The 19,037-nt window shown below is 35.1% G+C and overlaps 1 protein-coding gene across 3 annotated transcripts in view; it reads left to right on the top strand.

Moving 5' to 3' along the window:
* Positions 1-19,037, top strand: part of UNC80 (unc-80 homolog, NALCN channel complex subunit) — a 208,004-nt gene that overhangs the window by 68,109 nt on the left and 120,858 nt on the right. For 2 of the 3 annotated variants that reach the window (XM_057745745.1, XM_057745746.1), the window contains exons 19-22: positions 516-730; positions 1,878-1,984; positions 3,326-3,422; positions 10,328-10,500. In XM_057745745.1, coding sequence (XP_057601728.1) covers positions 516-730; positions 1,878-1,984; positions 3,326-3,422; positions 10,328-10,500 — 592 coding nt within the window. The remainder of the gene's footprint in view (positions 1-515; positions 731-1,877; positions 1,985-3,325; positions 3,423-10,327; positions 10,501-19,037) is intronic. The other variant, XM_057745744.1, reaches the window with a different exon arrangement.

Here is a 19,037-nt window from a genome sequence, read left to right as displayed (position 1 = left end):
TAATCAGGCACTATGAAAATAACTTAGTGAGAAATTGTGGGATGATGCATCCCCTGGGTGTGGTGATTGCCGTTTAATTTATTCATTCATTCATTCAAGTATTTTTGTGAGTTTATTTAGAGAATTATACAGTCCTGGGGTGGAGGTGGGGAGTAAGATACTGCATACCACTCAGAGAACTTAAAAAAAAAAGTTAAATATTTACTGACACTGTAAGTGCTTCTGCTTTTATGACTTACATTCACAGATGATTACCTGCAATAATATTTAGTCTTAAGGTTGAAAAAAATGATTACCTCAACTTGAAAGCTGAGACATGATTATTTTCAAGAAGAGCTCAGAGAGTCAAGCTTGGTCTCCCTCCTTCCACTCCCACTCTGCCTCTTCCTAAATCCCAGCCCATCAAAGATCAACCCTGCATGATTTGCCTCAATGTCATTGGCGGGAGGTTGAAAGAAACTTAGAATTTCACATGCGTTGTCAGACGTTTAACCCTCTCTTCTGCTTACTTTCAGCGATGAACAAATGCAAGGAGGCAACCTGGGGCGGAAAGATTTCTGGCGCAAGATGTTCAAGTCTCAGAGTGCAGCTAGTGACACCAGCAGCCAGTCTGAGCAGGACACTTCAGAATGCACCACTGCCCACTCAGGGACCACCTCTGACCGGCGCGCCCGCTCGCGGTCCCGCAGAATTTCCCTCCGGAAGAAGCTTAAACTACCCATAGGTAAAAGTATGTCTGTAGTTATTTTATGAATTCTTTTTTTCTCTCCCATGTCCTCAAATCAACTCACGATCAAAACAGAACAACTCATGGGAGGGCAGAGAAAGGGAACGCTTTCAAGTCACAAAGCCTAGGCTGACTCCATTCATTCATTCCCTCATTCATTTTTTTCAGCAGGTATTTCTGCAACCTTTACTATGAGCTTCTGTGGTGTGCAAACACTGTGCTAGGCTTCAGGGATCAAATGGTGAGCAGAATTTCACAGTGCCTGACTTTGCTGAACTTGCAATCTATTAGGGATGACAATTGCTAAAGCAGATAATCCGACAACGAAGTATAGTTGCAAATTACGGATTTTATGAAGGATATCTATGTAGTGCTCTGAAAGCGTGCAACAACAAGACCTGACCTAAATGAGGGGAGGAAGCAGGAACCAGGGAATGCTTCCTGAAGGAAGTGACATTAAGATCTTCAGGGTACTTGGGAGAAGGAGAAAGGAGAGCACTCCAGGTGGTAGCAATGCAACATGCAAAGGTATTTGGAGGGAGGTACATGGAAGAACTGAGACAAGAGTGTCCGCATGACTATGGTGGGAGCCATTAGGACCAGGGCATTGTGGGCCTTACAGGTCAGGTTGGCTCTTCATCCTATAGCCTTACAGAGCCCAGGGGGATAACATGAGCAGGTAAACTTTTGTCTAAAAGATCACTGCATGGAAAACACATTGGAGGGAGCACGAGTGGGTAAGGGGGATTATACAGAAAATTGCCTTGTGGTCCAGGTATAGGTAATGGTAGCTTGGACTGGGTGGTGACCATGTAGATGGAGAAAAGTGGACGTATTCGAGAGATACTTAGGAGGTAAAATCAATAGGACTTAATGGAAGATGTGAAAGTTGTCAAGGAGAACTGCATGGATTATCTTAATCACCCAAGAGGCCCAAGTTCTTTTTGTCCTGATCTTAATCATGTAATTTCATAGTCCAACACTGAATATTTTTATTCAAAGCATGTACATTTTGAAAACAATTTTGTTTTCACTTTTATTTACATCGTCATGTAACTTTCATTGTCTCTTGGGCACATGCCAACATTTTTGTTTAATCCATTTGGGAGAAAATGCTGTAATGGTCTAATTTTTAAAAATTATTAACTAGGAAACTGGCTGAAACGATCCTCCCTCTCGGGCCTGGCAGATGGCGTGGAAGACCTCCTGGACATCAGCTCTGTGGACCGCCTGTCTTTCATCAGGCAAAGCTCCAAGGTAAACAGGACATTGCTTACGTAAGAGAGTGTTGGAGTCACTGATAGAAAAATGTCAGGGCTGAGAAGTGCTAAACACCTGGAGGGGCCAAATAAGGAGTAGCTGAAGAAATTCTCTTCAAGTTAAGTAAGTTTTAGAAACTGAAGTGAACTATGGAAGCTAAGATGTCTTAGTATTAGGCAATCATAGAAAGGAAAAAAGTGACAAAAACTGTAAATAAAATTATAATGCAGATATAGAGAGGTATATAGGTGTTAATTCCCAGCTACTTTTAACACACATGTGAAATCCTAGCATCTCAAGCACCTATCCAAGGACACATAATTGTATAGTGATTTCTTTTACACACACACCCACACGAACACACACACACACACACACACACACACACACACATACCATTTATCTTCCTTCCCTACTTTTCCTACCATCTGAACCACTCTCCCCATTGAAAAGGATAAAGAAGTTTAGGATGATTTTTCCCCCACTAAGTGCTTCCTCTGTTAAGCATCGTAGTAGCACGCAGTTTGAAAAAGGTCATGATTCTTAGTGAAATCCATTTCTGATAAGAGTCTTCCCTGTGGCTGATTCGTGGCCTGGTCGATGTCATTTTAAGCATGTGATAGGAGTTAAATTTCTTTATATACTAATTATTTGCTTTCTTCTTTGATTCTCACTAAAACCAGTTTTCTTCTGTTTTAAAAATAATATTTTGAAATTATGAAAAGATTATAGCAACATTATAAGACATTTAGAAGATATATTTATAATTCCTCCTTAATATTCTTTTTACGAAAATTTGGCCATGTATGTGAGAGTCTGTGAGGTCCATAGCTTCCTTGCTTCGCTATAAACAAACGCATTTTAAGTATTAGGAAAAAAACATGTTATTGCACTTTAATTATAGTACACATTATAAGTTCACTTATAGTGGTTCTTTCATAGAGATTTGAAATCTTCTGTTTGGCTACTTTTACTTCCATCTGATTCTCAGTTGCAGTGTTGTTTGTAAAGGAAGAATATAACTTGTTCATAAATTTGAGTTTGGACCTTATCAGAATTAAACTCTAAGAATATCTCAGTTGTTCACTAAATTATTTTCACAGTGCCTGATTATTTTACTTTCAATCTATGACCAAGACTCTCCTTCAAATTATAGTTATAAGTGATGTCTTTTTTGGCACATGGGTATAAACTATACAGACTAGCTAACCAGATGTGGAAGTCAAAAGAAATGAAGTGACCTTTATATTCTAAACAACTTATTTTTCAAGGTAAAGGTTAGTATAAAACCAAACAATTTCCTTTGAATTGACTTATCTATTTTCTTTTTCCCCTCAGGTCAAATTCACCAGTGCTGTGAAGCTTTCCGAAGGTGGGCCTGGGAGTGGAATGGAGAACGGGAGAGACGAAGAGGAGAATTTCTTCAAGCGTCTTGGTAAATGTCACTTGGCCTAAGAATTACATCCAACTTTCATTACACAGAACAAACACTTGATTAGATAAAATGATTCATTGTCTATTTCATTGATTTCTTATTCATTTCTTTCTCATATGTGTACTGTTTGTACTGCCACTTATAGCTTTTGTTATCAATTTGGTACAACATTTATGGAAGTCCTAATATGTTCTTCATTCCCTAGTGGGCTCTGGGTGCATAAAGAATAAGACACAGCCTTTTCTTCTGCTGTTCTGTCCTTTATTAAAATCTGAGGGCTCTAAAAATGCTCCAGGTATCCTTTTATCCACCCACCTACCTACTTAGGAATTCCACACGTTATATCCCCAACAGGTGGCCAGCCACCCTCTGAACACTTCCACTGAGGGGGAGTTTATTATTTTACAAAGCAACCTGTTCCAGAATTAGACAGCTTTCATTGTTAGAAAGTCTTTCCTTATGTTCTGAAAATATCCATGTATTTGACTCACTAGTCCCAGTTGTGATACCTGTAGCCACACACACACACTCATACACACATAATGCTAGTTTCACCTATTATCTACTTCCTGTTCTCTCTTTTGATCTCACTTCTGCTGGTTAAATATGGTTGATTCCTTTTGTTTTCCTTACATAGAAGAGTCTCTAGATCCGTCACCATCCTGATTCCATTTTTCTCCGTGTATTCTAGTTAGATGACGTGCTTTACAAAATGTGGTGCTTCAGATGGAATGCAATACACTATATTTGACTTTAATCAGTGTAATAGTGTATAACTGTTAAGCTCCGGGGATATAACCAGTGGATGAACACAAGTTATCTGTTTTCACATCACAGAATTAGTTTATATTGAATTTTGGATTAACTTTTGCCAGCTATCCTTCACATGAATGAATATGATGCATTACTTTGATGTAGCCAGTATTCATTCTTCAGCTCAAAATAAATGTATTGTTTCATTAACTTGGGGGGTAGTTAAGTCACTTGCCCAGGGAGGAAATTAAGAGACAGAACCCAAAACAAGTTGATTCTGAGTCTTTTCTTCTCTATAATTGTGCTATAAAAATCTATCAACAGAGACATACACATTTTCCTATTTTCATCCAAGTTGTTGATATTCTTACTAAACAGGACAAATACAAAGAAATAGCTCCTAGAGCACATATATCTGACTTTTATTGATTAACAATTTGTGGATACAGTTTTTCAGCCAACCATACATTTAATTTACTAGTGATCCACAAGCACTTTCCCACCTTATTACAAAAAGCATAATTAGACTTTACTAAAAAAATTATCTCACTGTTATCTTTATAACTCTGTCAAAAGGAGGAATGTAACTTAGTTCAACACGATGTCTTCTTCATGAAACTACAGTGGTTTCTATGGTTACTTCTGTGTTGCTGGTTTTTTTTGTTGTTGTTGTTGTTGTTTTTTTAATGTTCCTCCCTGTCTAATTCTTTCTTACAGAATTTGGCCAGGACACACATCAGGCTTATTAGTCTATAGTTTCAAGAATCTTCCTAATAATTAGGATCTTTGTCATTTTCAGTCTTCTTGTATTCTTTCCACTCGTGATATTTTAAAGTTATATCTCGTGTTCAAAACTGTCAGTATTATAAACACATTTTTGTGGTGGTTCTTTGAGGATGAAGTGTGGAACTAAGGATGTTCTCTAGGTATGTGCTGTGTTAGCTGTATGTCATTTGACTAGTACTGTGATCTCATCTCTAGGTTCTTTCTGTGCACTGAAACATAATCTGATGGAACTGAGGCTTAAATTCAAAACCTAGGGTCTTTCACATTTGGTGCCTTCTTAATGAAGATTTTCTGTACTCTCCCATCTGTGAATTTTTCTCCTTAGTAGAAAGGATGAAAGCATAATGGAGTTGTTTACCCTCCTTTTGATTTCCTTACATTCCCTTCTTCAAATAATAGGTCAATATTTTTATTCTTACTCTTGTTCCAAACATGTTGTCATTAGTGTTTCTCACAAAACTTAGTTCATTCTGGATTTTGTGTTTTCCTCAAACACTATACTTACAGATATCAACCACTGTTTCACATAGTTTTCATATTCCATTCACAAATAGAAAAGACCTACTACAGAATATTCATACAGCCTGAGTCTAGGATGAGTTTGTGTCAACAATACCTGCAATATAGTCTCTTCCTGTGTATCTAGAAAACAAAACAATAAAATCTGGGACTGATTTTGGAATATTTTATGTGCTTTGGACTGGCAAAAGAATATGGCTTGTACATTGTCATTCTTTGTCCACATTGTCTGGCTTGTTAAAGATTATAAAAGGTATTCTGTGAGTTAACTCTAGGAATCTCTTGCAAAAGATGGTATCCTCAGCTATTCTTAAAAAAAAATAATAATAATAACATTATCTGCTAATCTAAGAACATTGCATTTTGCAACAACTACCATCCTTGACCTTGTGAACATCTTTCTAACTTTGAAGCTGCTTTTGCTTCTTTCTTTCTTTTTTACTTTGCTGTCTGTGAATAAATGATCCCTGTACATCCATTACAGATGCATTGTCCTTTTCCTTCTCATTTAAATTATTTTCATTTAATTGTATATTTTTTGTTTCTTTCTTTAAAGTTGTTAGAGAAAACAAATATGAAATATTCTTACCCTCAGTTTCAATGTAGTGCCTGAACTTCACTGAGTTAAGATAATGCAACAGGTGATAAAATTTTTTTTAACCTAAAAAATTATTCAACAAATGAAAAATACATCTGCTGAATATTTAACAGAACTGAAATTACATTCACATACCAGCTATCTTTTTCTTCTATATTTTTCTATTCACTAAAATATTTTATTTTAGAAATCATGTTGTCTCTATTTAAGGGAAGATATTTACTTAATTAAAGCAATGTTTTTTTTTTTTTTCAGCTGATCAGCAAAATTCGCTGAATATATTCTTTGTGCTCAGCTCTGCCGTAAACTGTATGGGAAATGCTGCTTAAATACTAGATTTGGAAATGCCCCTTTGGGATTTAACAGCTTTTTGCAAATGCATTCTATGTAAATTATACCTCAGTAAATTTAATGTAAAAAAATAGTTAATAAATGCAACTAAAACATACTGAGACAAAAAGATTAGTCATGGCCAAGGAAGCCAAAAGGCATCCTTACACTCTAGTAAGTTTATATTAAAAATTGATAAAAAGAGGTGTATTTTATAGCCAAATTGCTTTCTAACATTTCAGTATCACAATATGAAATATCAGCAGGGTGCAATTTGACAATCAGTTTGTAACATATACAATGTTGACTTATTTCTTACAATATGTTTTCCTGACATAATCACTACCTTCAGCAGGATGTAAAAGTCTGCATCTTTCAACATAAATATTCAGATATTCGAGAGACACAACGTGGCAGAGTGATAAGAGCACAGGCTGGTTGTCACTAGGTTTGGATTTGAATTCGGACTTTATCACTTTCTGTTGCATGAACTTAGACTAGGCTACTTAACCTGTCCATTTTCTCTTTATCTCTGTCTCTTTCTCTTGTTCTCTCTCTTTAATCATCTTGAAAAATGTATCTTACATGGCTATTACAAAAAATTTTTTTCAATAAATTATAAAATATTTCATATAGCAATTGGCACATACTAAGTACTCAAAAAGTTAGTAAATATATTATGTATTAATGCTATATAGACACAATGGAAATTTTCCACTATAAGTAGCCTTTACTTACAGTGTGATCCCTGTGTCCTGGGCTCATAGGATTCTGCTGATCTTCTCACCTGTGATGAGTGTACATCATTCTGTGAATGATTCTTCACAGAATAGGTTCTTGCTAACAGAGATTGTTTTGATCACTTCTCTGTTAATTATTTTATTTATACTCCTTAACTGCATTGCTTTTGAAGTTCTTTGAATCAAAATGGCATTATCTGTAGTAATATTGAATACATTTCTTTTAGAATTAATTATCTTGCCAAAAAGATTGAAAAAAATGGTGGGATACTTATTCTTAATGCTTCCTTTAATAAAATGACTGTTTTTAATAAATTGGTTAAATAAGAATAAATTCTTTTACCATCCACCCTGTCATATATTAGTTCTATTACCAATTTGAGAGTTATCACTTAATGTATCTTAAACCTTAATTATAGTAAGAAATAATGAAACAACTGGATTCACTAAAAAGAAAAATCTTAGTATTTGGGATCAATGTTAAATTCAAGGTTTAAGTTTAGGTACTGTTAAGGTTATAATTTTTTAATGGATGAGATTTCCTGTGATATGTGTATCAAAGAGCTGTATGTAAATGATTAATAAAGTGATATATAGATAGGAAAAATAACAGAAAGTTACTTGTCCTGATAGCTTTGGTAATGTCTAGTGAGTAAATAGAGTAGTATTTTGAAAGGCAGCTGTCTGGAAACAAGATTGTCCAGGAAATGTTTGTTCCTTATCTGTAGCTTCTAGCTATGCCTACTTTGTACCACTTGAAATTCTGTCTTCTGAATTTTTCCCACCTTCAGATTCTTCTTGTGCTACTTTCTTTTACATTTAATACAAAATATGCTACACTAACAGGAAAAAAAATACTGAAGGTGTTGAATATGGAATTTTCAATGTGGGATATTTGTACCTGAAAAGGAAACGTGCCCATAAGGAAAGAAATATGGGAAATGTTGATATTGATATTTTAATTATATTCTGGGCCATTTTTGTGCTTATGAAAATTTTCAAACACAGACAAAGAGTAAAAAGGATGGTCCAATGGATCCCAAATATCCATCACCCACTTGCAATAGTGATAAAAAAAATTTCCAATTTGCTTCATCTTATTTTTTTAATGTGTTATGGAACAAATTCCAGACACCATACCATTTCAGACCTACATATTTCAGTATGATACTGAGACATTTTAAAAGTTATTGACCAGGAATTGGTACTTATTTTTATGCCATACCATAATTTTTTATCTTGTGGTAATAAAGTCCAAAGGAATCTGTTCCCCAAGCTTGAACTGCCTCCAAAGGATGTGTTTTCTAAAAGAACAGGTGCTCATCTTTTTCCACTAGCACACGTGTTGGCTGACATCCCTGTGTGTGACATACTCTCATGGTAAACCAAGCTCATAACTGTAAATATCGCCCTTTTATTTACAAAGAATGCAAGCTATTGAAGGGGTGATTCCAACTCTGGATCTGATTTTTAAATGCAAATTTGTGAACACTAGTGTTTATTAATAGGAACAAATTTTCACCGTACATCCTGCCACCAACCAATTATGACACACTTGCATGTAGGGCACCTTAGTTGAGAGCAATGGCTACAAGAGCCACTTTTGTGCTGAGGTGGCAAGTAGGAAAGTGGGGCAGTGGGTGGGAGGTATCAAGGTATTTTTTTTTACAGAAGAGGTGAGATAGCTGTTTCCTGTAATGGGGTCTGTGACTTAGTGAGGACCTGGAGTTGGCAACATCACAGATGAATGGGGTCAGGACACATTAAGCCAAGCACTAAACCAGCATCCTGATTCTTGGGTACTGAAAGTACATTTCAGAATCATGGGAAGTAATTTGGGCTTGGCTTTTAAAACTATATTCAATATTATAACCTTATATAAGAGAAACTAAATATTATGTGTATATACTAGACATTATAGAAAAGCTATGAAATATTTAGGTTTTCTTAAAAGTACCTGGTGTTAAAAAAAAAGATGAAAAACAATGCTTTGTGTTAGTCTTCTTTAATGTGTGATCCTAAGACTTTCTGTATTAAAATCATGTGGCATGCTTGTTAAAAATATACACGGCCCGAAGACCTATGGAATCAAAATCTCTAGCAATGAGATCTGATAGTCTGCATTTTAAGAAGCTGTAGACTGATTCTCATTCATATGCAGCTTAACTATGGAAAAATAAGTGCAGATGAATCAGTGGTTCCCAAACCTTGGATCACCATGTGGGGTCAGGCTGGCTACATCCTTATCATCTGTGAGGCTTTATGAAGCACCCATTCTTGCACTCCTCTTCCAGAGACTCTAATTCTGAAGTTCTGAATAAGCTTCAGAAAATTCCTAGATATTTGTGATGCACAGCCAAGTTTGGAAATCCTGGAATTAAATAACCAACCTCTCAAGTCCTTTACAACTCTGACAGTCATTGATTCTTTGTGTTGTAAATAAGATATCAAGATACTGGCTTTGATATCAGTTTTTTGTAACAGATCTGAAACTGCACAGTGATTTTGCATCTTCCATAAAAACAGAAGTTGGTTGTTGATTACAGGAAGAATCATCTTAAATAATCCTGTTAGCAGTATTATAGAAGAGATCTGGCAGCAAAATGATCAGACCCCATATTTGTCTGTTTTTAATTTTTAATTTTTAAAATTTATTGATGTATAGTTGATTTACAATGATGTGTTAATTTCTGCTATACAGCAAAGTGATTCAGTTGTGCATACATATATATATATATATATATATATATACACACATTCTTTTTCACATTCTTTTCCACTATGGTTTATCACAAGATATTGAATATAGTTCCCTGTGCTATACAGTAGGACCTTGTTGTTTATCCATTCTATATGTAATAGTTTGCATCTGTTAATCCCTAACTCCCAATCCATCCCTCTTTCTTCCTTGGCAACCACATGTCTGTTCTCTATGGATCAGACCCTATATTAAAATAGTTGTATAAGACCCCTTATTTATGTATGCTATGTGTCACCAGATTCCTAAAAAATCAAGGGGTATCCAAATCAAGCATTAGAGAGGAGGGAGGAATTTTCAGGAAAAAGTTCTCAGGCCAACACTAGAGAAAATGCATTGTTGAAACGTCAAAGCTCTTTTTTAATCTACAACCATTACACACTCTCTCCTTCATTCCTCCAACATGGGAAAACCCCTGCAGGTTGCCACAGTTTCGATGACCACCTGTCTTCCAACCATGATGGCGGAAAAAGCAAAAATGTGGTGAATCTTGGAGCAATCCGACAAGGCATGAAGCGCTTTCAGTTTCTGTTAAACTGCTGTGAGCCAGGGACAATTCCTGATGCATCAATCTTGGCAGCCGCCTTGGATCTTGTAAGTTGTTGGAAGAATTTTCTTACCCTGTACCTCATCCCAGTTAACTCTGCTAATGAAGGAAAGCATAAATTCCCTACTCCTAACCCTAACTATGGGTTATATTTTTGGTCTTTATTTTTTTTTCCCTCAGCATTAGTGGCAAAAGGAGGGAAAAAGGTGGTGAGATGAAAGAAGAAAAGAAAGGGGAAAAAAATCTTAGTAAATATATTCTGTACAGCATCATGATTAAAAGTATGTGAGGGTTCTGGAATGAGACTGCCTGGGTTAAAATCACTGACATCTATTAGCTAAACACTGTAAAATGAGATTAAAATTAATGATACTATTATGCCTACCTCCTAGGGCTAGTGTGAGAATTAAATGAGATATAAGATGTAAAGTCCTCATCATAATGCCTGAAGTATAGCAAATGCTCAATAAAGTAGGCCATTATTAGTTATGACGTTGTTAGTCATGTCTGTCATGTATTAGTCCTTTAAACTCTGTCTTGGTTTAATTACATATTAATTGAGGGAAAAATATGAAGCAAGGATCAATTGAAATTAATTGTGCAGAAGCACCTTGAACATCATGTGGCATTATATACATGTAAGAGATTCTAGAGTGTAATGTGGATCTTGTTTAGAAAGTGGTTTTGTCAGGTAAACGAGGCCCAGATATGAGTTTTGAACACAATCTCCCAATTTCCTTTATTTACCTCCTGGTTTAATAAATTCTTCATAGGCTATATAAATACTGGGTATAAAATACCAAGTAAATATCAAGAAATAAAAGTCTTTATATTCACATTTAAAAAAGGAAAAATGAAATAGACATTTTTACAATAAAAACCGTTAAGCTTGACTATAAATGATCCCTTTTTATAGCACATGAATATGTAACCAGTGGCCACTCATATTTTACCTTGGAAAATAGTTGAAACCTTTTAATATAATTCATGACATTTTTCTGTGACATTAACAGTTTTTGTTCTCATGACCAGCAAGGTACGTAGCTTCACTGAAGTCCAAAATGCAAATACTACTGTAATCATCCAAAATGATGACTTGTGGTTATATAAGATGTTTTAGTCTCCCATTCCTGGACATTGGCCTTTGCAAATATTTTTTTAATTCCAAAGCGTTTAATGTGTATTGATATATGCTATGGTGACTGTACAGTGTAGAGAGTCACAGGTCTCCAGGAGAGCTGAGGCAGGTAAAATCAAAGAACAACGAGATGCCTGTCTCAAGCAAGGGAGCTGACAAGGCAAGGAGCCAATTTCTTGTTTTCTAAGTGGGAGAGTGGTAACTAGCCTGTCACTCTTTTGAGTCATACATGGTTCTTCTTAATTACATCTTGATCTATTCTGAAAGGAAGAGATTTAAATAAATTAATGTAACAAATTAATAAGGAAAGGACAATTGAAAATTTAAAAAATGAATGAGTACATGAACGTTAGTTAACTGATTATACTGGCAATAAAGTATGCCGTTTTATTTGCACTTCAGAAATACTCATTAAAATATCCATAAATTCCTGTATTATAACTGTCAGATTCACAGTGATTAGAAAGTGTTCACAGGGTATAAAATATCATGGTGTTGGTAGCGGTAGAAGCAGCAGGATATGATTAAGGAACAGAAGGAAGTATTGGAATAACAGGGGAGCAGTGAGAGAGCAGTAGTGGTGAACAGAGGACTCCATGGCCCCTCCCTGAGTAATTAGTAATTTTGGACTGAAAGTAGTCATGGAGGAAGAGCAGTTCTCTACATATCAAATATATCAAATGGAAAGGGTGGTAGAATTTAAAAGCCTGGAGATCAATGTGGCTTACAAGTTACTCACCATATGATTGATTAATTAATTCAACCAACGTCTATTGAAGGCTTCCTAGGTGCCAGGCATGGTGCAGTTAACGATAACACAACAGAACTCAACTGGGGAGCATCACCTGATTTGCAACTTTCCCTATGAGATAATATTTGTATGGTGATCTATTTTCCAGACTTAGAGTGTACATCGTTCTAAGGTTGATAGACTAAGGATTAACATTTACTGTGTGCCTACTATATTTGCAAAATAAAAAAAACTGAAGCTCAGAAAGACCAACTGGCCAGAGCTCAATGCTAGCCAAGGATAGAGTAAGATTAAAATGACCCTATATTTTGTATAATACACGTTGACTCTCTCATTAAAAAATTATGTAAGATCACTATTGGAACTTTAAAACATGAAAAATAAGAAATTCTGTATTTTATTTTATTTTATTTTATTTTTTTAAGCTCTTTATTGGAATATAATTGCTTTACACTCTTGTGCCAGTTTCTGCTGCACAACAAAGTGAATCAGCTGCACTTATACATATATCTCCATATCCCCTCCCCACTGCGACTCCTTCCCACCCTCCCCATCCCAGCCTTCTAAGTCATCACCCATCACCTAGTTGATCTCCCTGTGTTATGCAGCAACTTCCCACTAGCTATCTATTTTACATTTGGTAGTGTATATATGTCAATGCTACTCTCTCACTTTGTCCCAGCTTCCCCTTCGCCCCCCTTGAGGACCTTGTCCTCAAGTCCATTCTCTACATCTGCATCTTTATTCTTGCCCTGTCACTGGTTCATCTCTACCATTTTTTTAGATTCCATATATATGAGTTAGCATATGGTATTTGTTTTTCTCTTTCTGGCTTACTTCGCTCTGTATGACAGTCTCTAGGTGCATCCACCTCCCTACAAATAACTCAAAGAAATTCTGTATTTTAAACCTGATAGTTTAAATGTGATTAAGAAAGTGAAAGTGACAGAAACTATTTGAACAGTTGTTAAATACACAATAACAATGATGTATTAGAACTTTACAAGTAGTTTATGCTGTAGTGTTCCCAAGGTACTATCATGTCCATCTTTGTCTCAATCCTAAAGTCACAGTTACTTTGGAAAATTTTTCGATGAGTGAGGCATCAAATTTCTCAAGCAACTTCCCGAGTATAAGGAAAATGATAATAACGAATCGTTATCTCAACTTATTGTTGAAAGAGAAAGATAGAGGCGCAGCAGGCCTTGCAAATTGACAAATGATAGGATAATAAAGTTTGGGCAATGAGCAATAAAATAAGCATCTGATGACAGACATAACAAATTGTCCTTCCCTCACTGGAAAGTCTCAGCCCCCCTCACCAGACTGTCTCAGAGATCCTGGGTGAAATCTCCACATGAATGTGTATCACATAATGGACTCCAAGCCGCTTTTTTCATTCACATATTTTCCACATGGAAGAACAAAAGTCCCAAGAGCTAAGGTGACTTTGCTCAAGGTCATGTAAGCCAGTCAAAGTGAAAACTTGGCTCAGAGCAGAACCTTCTTATTCTATTCAGGACTCTTTTAGCAATATTATATACTTTCTCTGTTAAAAAATTTTATTTAGGTAAATCAGAATGAGTATCTCTTGATACATTGAAAACATACTTAAACCTATATGGTCTCCATAATAAGAAGGTTGTGAATGATTTGTAATGGTCCAAAAGCAATTGAATCTTTTTTAAAAGAGGTCACATGAATACAAGATGAATTCATAATAGGAACATATAGGAGATTTTTAACTTTCAAGATTCATGCTACACATTAACCCACTAAACCAGTGACTCAACATTTTGGGGACGTAAACTCTTTAAGAACTGAATGAAAGCTATGGAGAACTGTGGAGACAAGTTCTTTTATAGAAAAAAATTAAGCCTGTAATATCAGAAGTTTCACATACTCCCCCCAAAACCCATCCATGAAACTAAAAATGGAAAGAACACGATCTCAATTAATGTAAAAGAGACTCTTTAATAAAGTAATTGGAGGGCTTCCTAGGTGGCGCAGTAATTAAGAATCTACCTGCCAATGCAGGGGACACGGATTCGATCCCTGCTCCAGGAAGATCCCACATGCTACAGAGCAACTAAGCCCATGCACCACAACTACTGAGCCTGTGCTTTAGAGCCCATGTGCCACAACTACTGAAGCCCATGTGCCTAGAGCCTGTGCTCCGCAACAAGAGAAGCCACCACAGTGAGGAGCCCACACACCGCAAAGAAGAGCAGCCCCTGCTGGCCCCAACTGGAGAAAGCCCATGTGCAGCAACAAAGACCCAACACAGCCAATAAAGTAATTAATTAATTAATTTAAAAAAAAGTAATTGGAATGATCTATTAACATTTATTGATGGTACAAAAACAGAAGGAATAACTGCTTCTTACATAGAAAGCTTTTAAGATTTACAAGATATGTCAGCATGGGAGAAACAGGATGCTTGTCAAAGAAAGCAATATATTTGGAGATTTAAAACATAATCCCAATAGAGCTTCTGAATGGATATGATTTTAAGAAGAATATTGATGAATACGTTGATAATCAGTCACCTGGATGTAGGAATTTCATTACCTCTCATCAAATGGTTCCATACCTATATGATTTCCAACTGCTATAATGCTCAGAGTTTCTAAGGAGATTTAATTTGTGGCTGGACTCCATAGAACATTTAAAATTTATTTTACTTCCTCCAAATAAGACTATGGCCAGATAGTTACCAGATCACTAGATTCTCCTTTCTTCCTTTCCTGTAGGACCAATTCTGGCCCTGTTTGACCGCCTCAATCTTATTGATCTCATGTTAAGAAATATTAAAATAAAGGGGGGGTGATATTTATAAGCAGTGTCTACAAGCTTCAAAATAAAGAGGCATTTTCTGACCATTATGAATGTCCAGTGATGAAGCAGATACATTGAGAACTAATGAGCTATTTGTCACTACACTGGACTCAATGGAGTAAGTGTACAGGGGGACTCAAGTAGTGGTTGGTTGGCATGAGTTTCTTTCATATCTGAGCCTCTTTGATTCTAGGTCAAGGCCAAGGAGTGTCCAGAGGTCAGAATCAGTCAAGGTTTAATGGAAACAAAGAGAGAGAATCCAGGTAGACCTGCTTGATTGGGAAAAAAATAGAAAAAGGATAGGTGGTGATGGTAGTCATGGTGGTGGTGAAGATGGTGATGGTAGTCATGGTGGTGATGGTGCTGGTGGCGGTAGAAGATAACAAAAGTAACATTTTCATTGTATGTCGTAGTTTGTAAAGCACCTTTACATTCATTGTCCTATTTGTTGATATAAGAGGAAAGGATTAAACCAGGAAATGGTCACCAAATGAGGGCGCACTTAACTTCAGGTGCTCATGTATAGAAAAGTGAAGGAATTGAAGTCCCTGGTGAAGAATGGCAAGAGGACTGAGAGGAAGGAAAATGGAACTTCATGTCCCATATGTCTGAGTCAAAGCAGCATTCTGTTCTCACTGCAAGTGTGGCTACTGCAGTTGTTCATACCTGCTGATTCGGGTTAGGAGCCCCTTGAGATTACGCCAGCATTCACAAATGTCTTCCATTAAAGGTATTATTAGCTTTTGTGTCCTCTGTGTTTCATTTCACTTAATACCTGATTTCACCTGCTTCCTGACTTTCAGAAATGCTCCACTTTTAAATATGGTCTAGTTTTCCAATGCATTTGTGGTTTTAGTCATATGTGTGTGTGAATACATATAGATAGAAATATGAATATAGAAATATATATAGATGTAGATATAAATGACAGGTGGATAGATAGATAGTAGATAGATACAGTTGTCAGATAGATATGCAGGTGCAGATATAGATATAGATATATACAGATGTAGACATAGATATAGATTCTGCCATTTCATGAGATAGGATGTGGGAGAGGAGGGTAAAATGAATGTGTTCAGCTCATCATCATTTTCCAGTCCAACACTTTCTCCCATCTCTTTTTTTCTTTTTTTACATGATGTTTATGGTAACTGCATGGAAATATAAATTTCAGGAAGTTTCCAGTTCAAAAACCTCAGGCTTTCACCCAATATAACAAATTTATACAATATTGAAAAGTATGAAAGCTCCTTTTTTGTTAAGGGACAATAGTAGGAAACTCATGAATATAATGATACCAGAAGTGCCTGTCCACACTGTGTTCATGCTGTCACAGAAAAACATTGCCAGATCCATTACTGTCTCCCAGCTCTTATTGCTTGCTTTTGTTGGATGTCGCATTCATTTTTTAAGTGCAGCTTGAATACAATATTTACATTATGATGTAGTTTTATTTCAGAACAGTTTTGTTTCATTGCCTTCATCATAGAATTTGAATGTGATTATTTTTTTCAAGTTTACAATTTTCTTCAGAATTAAAAAGCATTATTAAATGAAATAAATACTAGAAATGTCAGTGTTCAAAGTCTTGCCAATCTGAAGGTTTTTGTTTGTTTTAAACAATCCTCTTGTCATTGCTATGACTACGAAGGGATAATTGGTTTAGTTTTTAGTTCAGCACAGCTCCTCCTTACACTCTTTCTCTTTAGTATAAATTTAATAAATGCAACTGTAAGGCATTTTTAAAAAGACATGTTTTAAAAAGGACTCATTTTATCTTTAGGTTCATATAATCTACAAGCACAAAAGGAGAAAAATTAAGTAGTTCAAACAAAAGGCACTTCTGTCTGTTTTCTATATATTTCAGGTGAAATTATTGATTCTTTTTTATTCCAGTTGAATATATAACATGTACAGACATAGTGATTTCTAATTTACTGTTGATTTATTAGCATGAAAAACACTAATAATAATGTCAGTTTGCTTTAGGAACAATTTCATGAATATAAGAGAGTCAATGGGATCGTAGTTTTCTCCCTAGTCTGTGAATGGAGAAAACCTAATTCATGTTAAATTATAATAGCTTCATAAATAGATAGCTTTAGGAGGACTGGTTATATAATTTTTATTCAAACCAAGACACTTTTGAGAGTGAAATGGGGTGCTATCAATAATTATACCAGTTAGACATAAACTAGAACTCTTCTGGGGAAAATACATCTGGTTATTATATAGTCTTACTTTCAGGTTCACTGCAACAAATTTAATCCACGTTGGGGTTTACCATCATAAGATTCCTTGGTGACCACGGGAAACTGGCTTTTTTCGAGGGGTTAGGAATATACGCAGACTAGGAACTATTAAAGCAAAATAATATTGTGTTCTCTTTTGAATCATAAGGAAAATTGAAATAATCCAGTTACTCACTTTATTTTAGTGGTACTCCTATATGGAATGTTTGAAAAAATTCTGACTATGAAATATAGCATAAAAAGAATGTATATCATGAATATGTAGAGTTTAAAGAAAAAATTTTAATGTCACATATCCACTACATATCTTAAAATACGTGTATGTGTATATATATATAAACATTTCCAGTGTCTTTAAAGTCTCCTGTATCTCCTTTTCTAATTACTCACCCCTACCTCCTAGAAGACACTGCTTGCCTTGAACTTTGTTTTAATCTTCCCTGTGCTTCCTTTATTTTACTGCATGAGCTTGTATCCCTAGAGAATACATCATTTTGTTTTGTGTCCTTATGCTACATTTTAATGAAGAAAAATTTTAATTTAATGTAATTTATGTATCAACACTTTCTTTAATGGTTGGCACTTTTTGTGTCTCTTTAAAGAAATCCCAAGGTAGTAATAAATACATATTACATTTTCCCCTAAAAATTTTAAAGTTCACATTTAGGTCTTTAACTAGAATTTATTGTGTGTACAAAAAAAAAAGATTTTTTTCCTTTCTTCTCATTTCACATGAAAAAAATTATCCTAGCATAATATATTGATTAATTCATACTTTATTATCTGATGTGCAGCACCATCTTAAACGTGTGTCAGGTTTCTATGCATGCATGGTTGTAGTTCTGAGTGTTTTTCTCTTCTATTCCCTGTGTACTCTGAGTTAATCTAGTCTGTCTTAATAGCTCAAACTTTGAACATCACCTAGGTTATTCTTGGTTCTTTGCTCTTCCATGTGAATTTTATAATTAGCTTGTCAGTTTCTATGAAAATCCTTTGATTTATTCTTAGAATTACATTGAGTCCACAGATAAATTTAGATATAATTAAAATTCAAATTGAAATTCAGATCTAAATTGATTGTTCAAAAGTTCTATTTCTTCCTCAGTCCGTTTAAGTAATTTTAATTTTTTCATCAATTTGTCAGTTTTAGCTCCATTTTCATATTTGTCAGATTAAAATTGATCATAACATTTTCTTATTCTTAATCTTCGTAACATCTGTGATTATTTTATGTTTTTATTTCTAAAATTATTTACTTTTTTTTATTAGGCTTGCCAGATATTTGTCAATTTTATTAGTCTTTTTTAATGACCTTGTTGGTTCTATTTTATCTCCTTCTCTAATTCATTAATTGCCCTTATTTTTTTATTGAAGTATAGCTGATTTACTATGTTGTATTAGTTTTAGGGGTACAGCAAAATGATTCAAAAATACATATCTGAATCACTTTGCTGAATCACTATATATATCTATATAAAATGATTCAGATATATATATATATATAATTTTTTCAGATTCTTTTCCCTTATAGGGTATTACAAAATATTGAGTATATCCTACCCTTAATTTTTATTGTTTCCTTCTTCTTACTTTGAATTCATC

This window comes from Hippopotamus amphibius, chromosome 8 (assembly GCF_030028045.1).
Source record: "Hippopotamus amphibius kiboko isolate mHipAmp2 chromosome 8, mHipAmp2.hap2, whole genome shotgun sequence".
NCBI classification, from domain to species: domain Eukaryota; kingdom Metazoa; phylum Chordata; class Mammalia; order Artiodactyla; family Hippopotamidae; genus Hippopotamus; species Hippopotamus amphibius.
Note: the sequence above shows the minus strand (reverse complement) of the source record. Positions and strands in the feature narration are given on the sequence as shown.